The sequence below is a fragment of the Camelina sativa genome, chromosome 1, assembly GCF_030686135.1.
Source record: "Camelina sativa cultivar CO46 ecotype springtype chromosome 1, ASM3068613v1".
In the NCBI taxonomy this organism is placed as follows: Eukaryota; Viridiplantae; Streptophyta; class Magnoliopsida; order Brassicales; family Brassicaceae; genus Camelina; species Camelina sativa.
The window spans coordinates 12,602,623-12,610,144 of record NC_141880.1 but is presented as its reverse complement, the minus strand read 5'-3'; the positions used below and the strand labels follow the sequence as shown (position 1 = coordinate 12,610,144).

Genomic DNA, 7,522 nt, shown 5'->3' with positions numbered 1-7,522 from the left:
GATCTCACCAAAAAGGCCTTGAAATCTCACAAAAACTACCCAAAACCACAAGAACAAAGTTTCTCTCCCTTTCTCTCTGTTTCAAGCAGCGACAAACAACAAAAACACGACCTAGTTCGAGTTTTCTCCTTTAATATCCGGTTCTATGGTTTTCTTAAATCAAACCGAACCAAATCGATCAAAAACTCAATCTGGTCGAACCAGAAAACCTTGGTGTCGACCGACACCATCATGGGTGTCGATCGACACCCACCCCCAAAAAGTAGAGTTTTAGTTCGCGGGCGTTACATATATATAAGGCAAAAAAAGTCAACATTTATTATCTGCTAATGACTCCTCCAGATTATTAATCCAATAAACAACTTCCCTAATTCTAGCAATAAAATTAAGTAAATTCAAAGTGTTAAGATCTTTTGACATCATATAGTAACAAAATTAACTAAATACTAGCATAATACTAGAATATACCTAATCAACCATTCCAAAATTTTAAAACTAAAGCTATTTCAATATCTTTTAAACTTGGTCATCAAGCGTTATCTCAACTTTATAAATAGATGTCATTAACACAACCTATAGGCGCCACATTCCACTACATGAATCATAAGCAAAGCTAGACTTGATTTTCTCTCATTACGAGGTTAATATAACCTATTATGAGTGTTACGATTATAGATACTATTGTTTTGTTTCTACTATTTTGTTGTTTCTTATTTATCAAGATCTTAAGATGCTAAGATCCATGCAACAGTCAAAAAATATTTGGTCAATCGTTATGTGAATTCTCCCTATTGATGAATATGGATCAATGGACACACACTGAGAACTTCCAACTCACCTCATGTGTTCCAATAGAAACAGGAGAGTTTTTGAGCAGACCCTAACTCCTAGTCGGGAGGTTGCCACTCAGGCGATCAGCCAAGCCCGAAACTGGGTAAATGCTCAGATCTACCCTAGAAGCCCCAATCCCCAAACCCCACCGACTTATTCTAACTCTTCAAATCCTGATATTATCCGCTGTTTCTCTAATGCAGCGTGGAATAAGGAAACAAATGAAGCGGGTTTTGGATGGATATTTGAGCAACACCTTCCCTCCTATGAGAGACACGGTACAGCGGTGGCGACGAATGTGAGCTCCCCCCTAGTGGCAGAAGCTTTGGCCTTGCTTCATGCTCTTCGCCATGCCCGGGAGCTTGGTTTTCATAAACTTTCTTTTGCTTCAGATTCACAGCAGTTGATCAAAGCACTCAATTTGGAGTTCCAGCTGAAGGAACTCTATGGGATTCAACACGACATCCTTGCTCTATCTCTTGATTTCTTAGTTTGCGATTTCATCTTTGTAAAACGAAAAAACAATTTCCGAACCGATAAGGCAGCAAAAGAGGCATTGTTATCTCTTTCCTTTGTAATATTTGATTAAGGTTTTAATCTACGATTTGACAAAAAAAAAAAAAGATATTTTGTTTTTGTAGGTGATTAATAACGAGATAAGCAATAAAGAAGCAAGTTTGTTCATCAAAACTACAAACTTCGTTCTCTTCTATGGATTATTTAAAAACATTGTTTGTTCCATGCATGGACTATCATGTTCTGTTATTTACATTACTTCACATATTATCACTACCATATTTTGTATATCTGAGATTAAACATTATTTTTCCCCTCAGGCGAGGAGTCTACAACCGATTAATTTACCTTAAGCAGAGAGTCTCCAATCGATTAATTATATCTTTAATCATTTGTATATAGTTTTTTTTGTTTTTTTTTTCTTTTTAAGACTAGGGTTTATATAATTATATTTGATTAAATTGTTAATATTTCTTTATATATTGTAACCAAAATTGTTATATTTTGTGTTTGTAAAAATGTAAAAATGTGTTTTTCCTAAAAAAAAAAATATAATTTATTATAGTAATTTATTATAGTTTGATAATATTACATACCAATAGAAAAACTAACTTATATTCACTAATGAATGGTATTAAGACTAACAAATATTAATTATTTTCAAATATAAATGTATTTTTATTCAAATATGTGATATTTATTTTCAATGTATAAATCTGAGATGACCTATGTTTTTTCAGTTTAATTCACATTTTTTTTCCAAATTCGACCACAAAAAAATAATATATAACATTGTAACATCTATTCTGAAATTTAATTCACATATTTTTTCAAATCCAACCACAACAAAATATATATAACATTGTAACACTAATTTAAATTATATTATTATATTAAAAAAAATATTGATCTGTTGTGTACTAGGGGTAAATCCTAGTATAGTATTAAAAACTTATCCTAAGTGTGGATTGAGTTTTTGATTCGAGTTCCCACATACAATATCATCGCCGTTAATGTTGCTCAATTATTTATGTGTATTGGAAGTTTAAATATTTAGGAAAGTTTAAATATTGGAAAGTTGACTTGAGTTTTTTTTCGTTAATGTATCTCTAAAATCGAATGATTGTATCTACCAAAAAAAAACAATGGAATGATTGAACTAAGTTTTTTTTACTCGCTCCACCTTTTATGGTAGTAGAATTTGATTACGAACTTATTTCACATTCTAATGTAGTTTGTATTTTTGGTAGGGACATTCTAACGTAGTTTGTTAGTACACAGAATGAAGATTCCTTAGCTCCACCTGACCACCTCCTCTTGGACTAGAATTAGTTAGTGGGAAATGGAGAGTTCGTGTTATAGGTTTGTAAAATTTAATATTGAACTGCAGTTATTTATATATATATATATATATATATATATATATATATCCCTAAACGTCATGTTTTTTGTGTGTGGTTTAGATGGGATGGAAACAGTACAGAGGAAAGGATTTCAGGAAAAGAAGAGGACAACCTATAAAAGATTATGGAGGTTTGTTTGGTTCGTGCATGGTTAGGTCCTTGTGGAAGCTATGTTCGTGGTTAGTCTCACTAAATTATGTTCTTTTCCTGATTCTTGTGGAAGCTTTGTTTCACATGTTTGTGTTGCAATTTTCAGAGTTTTCTTATCTATTTGATTTCATTCTAGCCAATGAGATAGAATGACATAGGGAAATTAGGGAAATTGTAAATTCTTAAGTACACATGATTTCAAATTGCTCTTATGTACGTATTAATTCTTAAGCTGCTTATGAAATTGCTTTTATGTTTGGTTTCAGGCAAAATAGCTTGAAAAGGCCCCCATTTGTATTTTGAAGAGTGGTATTGGTACAAGTACACATGATTTGTATAAGTAGCAACTGTTTTGAGATTGTGTATTTTTAAAAATATTTATGTTTTATGTAGAACGACTTATTTAATTTATTGAAAATTTGAATAATGATCAGTTTTCTTTTTATTAGTTGATTATAAAATTTATTTTTATTTTTTGAATTAGTAGTAAAAAATAGTAATATATATATATATAATAAAAGGAATGAACATGGCGTTGGTTATAAATTTATAATTAACGTTAATTTTTATAACAACTGACGTAAATATTTTGACGTTAAGTTGGTTCCAAAATTGACGTAAAAAAGGTTTATGTTGGGCAGGGTTACGTCTTTGAAAACTGACTTGATCTATTAAAGACACTTTATAACCGACGCTACATCTATAAAAAAACTGACGTTTTTTTTTGTAGTGTATTAGATTTTAATCCGCGATACACCGCAAGATAATTTTTTAAAATAATAGAATTTTAACTTCTATTTGTTTGTTATATTTATTTAAGTAGTATTTGGATTGTTCATTATTAGAATAAATAATAAAACATGTAATAGGTAATTTATAAGATATTATCTGATTAAGACAAAATTTTGCTAATGATTTAATATTTTGACTGAATTTAGTTAAATTACCTGGATCTAATTAGTCTAATATTCAAATATTTTTTGTGTTGACCAAACAATTAAATGAGGATTTAACTCGTATTTTAAGATTGAGTTAATAATATTTTAAATTTTTACTAATGTTAATTCAAACATGTCAAGTCTATAACCCGTTCCGCCATATAACCACATTATATAGTATTTTAAACTATTTATAAGCAATGATTGTTTTTCTTTTTTTTTTGAACAAAGTTATAAGCAATGATTGTAAAATTTTAATTTACAAAGGAAAATAGCAATAAAGAAAAAAAAAGGAAAATAGCAATACAGTGAAGATATTCTAAGGATAATATTCGATTCAAGATCTTAATTTAGGAATATGATGTTAAATGTAAAGATTCTAAATATAAACAAAAATTGAATTAGGAAAATAAAAATTAATTTAAAAAATATATTTTAGAAATCAGATTGGTTTAACAATTTCATAGATGTATTAGTTGAGTACTCGATTTTGTATTGTCATGTTTTAGTTATTCTTTTGTGCAATTTTTTAAGGATTAAAACTTTGTAAATAAATTTGTAAATAAATATTACTCAAAAAGTATAACACAAAATGTACTTCAAAAATGTTAATATAGATGAAACTAAATCTAGCAAACAATTATGCAATTACTTTCCTTTACCACACATATATTAAGATCTACGAAGATCTATATCATAAGTTACGTTCATAATTGTGCAAAATTACATCTACTAGACAAACTTTCTACAAATAACATTACACAAAAAGTCATATATATATAAGAACCTAATTATGTAGGTTTTAGAAAATAATGGATTTTATGAATAAAAATTAGCCGAGAATAGTATATCACATTTTAGGTTTTATCAAAAAAATTATAAAAAAATCAACAAAAATCTCATGTACTTAAAATAACATCATGAGTTTAATTTTGTTTTGTTTTAGTATTTTAATAAAATAGTTAGATAAACATAAGGCTAATTTAGTCTTTCCTTGATGTATATTTTTAATTACTAAACATACTGCCTAGACTCTTAATTGTATTAGTTTTTGGATTTTTCCTATAACTATCCATTTTATTTATTTGTTAGAACTTTGTAACAAAATTATATGGCCCAATTTACTGAAATAAATAAAGGAAACTCAAGTGTAAATTTGTATTCATAGATATAATTAACCAATTTGAACAAAAAAAAAAGATATAATTAACCAAATGTAACTTTCGATAATCTTTTAAAATCAATCAACTACAACAAGCGACAGATACTCATCTTTAGATATAGCAGCCTCCATGATGGTTATGGGATCAATCATTATGGGATCAATCTCTCCATCATTTTCTAAGAATATTTTTAACAAATTCTTGGAAAACCCACTAACCAAAGCCACTCCTTTCTTGTTTCCGAGCATAGGCGTTGACCCTGAATCCCTCAGGTTCCAAAACACAATCTCCGGCACAGCTTCTCCGTACCCTTTCTCTCTGTACTTGCTCACAATCACTTCGTAATCTGTTTCCCATTCATTACTCGGAGTCGGAGGCGACCATCCCCATCTATTGTATGGTGAAGTCGAAGTCGACGCTTGATCAAACTCCATATCACTGAACACAAACACCCTCTTGATCATCTCTTCCGGCTTCAGCTTCCCTTCTACGGCCACTTCAAGAATCAAATCAAACACTTTCTGAAAATCAGTGTTCATATCCCATTCCATGTTCATCACAAACTCTGTTTTTGACCTCAAATCGTCTCCTTCAACCAAATGCAGTTCAGGGTTTTTGCTGAAGGTTATAAGCTTTCCTCTCCATGGCTCTTCTGATAGCTCAGAGACTAGCAAACCCAGCGCCACGGAAACATCCATTGGATCACCACTCATAGACCCCGATACGTCACAGATGGCCATGCAATTCGTCAAAGAACCTTTTTCTTTAAGATCATCAACCATTCGTTTCCATTGCAGCTCAGCGACTTGTCCACCGTCTCCGCCGTCTAAATCTCTTATTATCTCGTGAGGTAACACAGCACCGGCGGCTACCTTGGTTTTACCCGTCTTCGCATCATTGAGATATTGCTGAAACCTCTCTGCGTCGTGCTTCAAGAAAATCTCCTTGTACGACTTCATCGCCACTGAAGTAACACGGTTGTAAGGGAGAGATCCCCAATCTCTCGCTGCCATGTATACTTCAGGGAGTTGCAGAGTCTTCCGGAGGGGAACAAGGACTTGTTTCCTTAGCCGATCACGAACTCTGTACGCATAGTGAGCTTCTTCCACGCCTTCGTATTCCGGGAATGACTCTCGGGGGAACACCTTCCTAGCAATACTCTCGCAGAGAAGAGTTGCTTTGTCGAATGAAGAATCAAGAGATGGACACCACTTAGCCGCTAGAGAGATTTTGTTTGGTTGGCCTGATGTCAAAAACTCAACGTCTCTTCTTAGTTGATTTGCGAATAGATCAGAGACACGGTCGTGAAGAAATCTATAGTCTGGATCGTGTGAGTATCTTGAAAGTGCCTCCTTCCCCAATGAAATTCTCTTTTGCTTGTGATCCAAGCTTGCTGTAGCTTTCTTTTTCCCTGCGTTGGCTACCCTCAGCTCCCTCGTCGCCGCCAGCTTTCTTTCACCACCCCTTACAAAAGAGGCTCTCCAGGTTTCTAGAGAGAATAGATATCCGCCTTTTATCTCGAGCCATTCCGACTTCTGGATACTGCGGATTTCAGATCCTTGTAGAAGCCGGTAAAGAATCTCCGGGAAATCTTTAAAATAGCCAAATTTGGAGATGGACTCGAGGTTACAAGCTAGGGTTTTCGGATGGTGACCATGGAGCCACAACGCCGCCGTGTAAAACCCTTCCTTGTCAGATTTTCCGGTGCCACGGACTCCACGAAGGTTACAGATAAGCTTGAGAGTGGTCAAGGCGTCGTGGTCCCAGGCCTCCTGTAGCCGCTTCTCCAGAGATTCCTTGGGCGTGTCGGGAACAACGTGGAAGAAGAAGTCGAGGCAGGGGTTGCCTGCGGAGAGGTACGTGGCGGATCCATTCTCAGTGTGTCCCATCGGAAGTGAATAGCTGACGTTGAGTTTACTAAATTTGTTAAAGTTTGAGACCATTGCGTCCATGAAAGGGTCGCTGGGACCAGAAGTTGTGATGGGTTCTGTGAGGAGATCGTTGGAGTCTCGGATCTCTGGTGGACCAAGCAACGGAGAAGACATGGTTATTTCAATTGCAAGCAACGGAGAAGACAACGAATAAGAGAAGATCGAAGATGAAGAGACAAATCGATCGAAGAATTGGAATTGAAAATAAAAGAGCGATAATGAATCAAAGAGGCTGTACCTAATATTTATACAAGTATGTATGCACCGACTAACCTAGGTAGGGTTGCCTAAAGTTGTAACAAATTATATACGAGAATATCGGATATGAAAACTTCCGAGATTCAGTAGCTTGGGGATCAAGTTTATATGTATGCATCGACTAACCTACCTAGGGTTTGTTTTGGTCTTTAGAAAGATTGTAAAAGATTGTATGTAAATTTAGTATTGTACGTATCTCATCCCATATAATATTAATATATTTCATGTGATAATTTTAGAAGGATAATATGAAAGAACATACTAGAAATTAAATATCTAAACCTATTAATAATTGGAAGAAAATAATTTTTTTTTTGTCAACCATTGGACTA

The 7,522-nt window shown here is 33.4% G+C and overlaps 2 protein-coding genes across 2 annotated transcripts; one reads left to right on the top strand and one right to left on the bottom strand.

Annotated features, from left to right (window-relative positions):
- Nucleotides 1-841: 841 nt before the first annotated feature.
- Nucleotides 842-1,420, top strand: LOC147949840 (uncharacterized). Its single transcript, XM_087510770.1, has one exon. The coding sequence runs from the start codon at nucleotides 842-844 to the stop codon at nucleotides 1,418-1,420; it is 579 nt and encodes a 192-aa protein (XP_087366896.1).
- Nucleotides 1,421-4,987: 3,567 nt separating this feature from the next.
- On the bottom strand, nucleotides 4,988-7,046 carry LOC104789797 (uncharacterized). Its single transcript, XM_010515446.2, has one exon. It carries the CDS (start codon nucleotides 7,044-7,046, stop codon nucleotides 5,079-5,081), a length of 1,968 nt encoding a protein of 655 aa, XP_010513748.2. The 3' UTR covers nucleotides 4,988-5,078.
- Nucleotides 7,047-7,522: the final 476 nt, after the last annotated feature.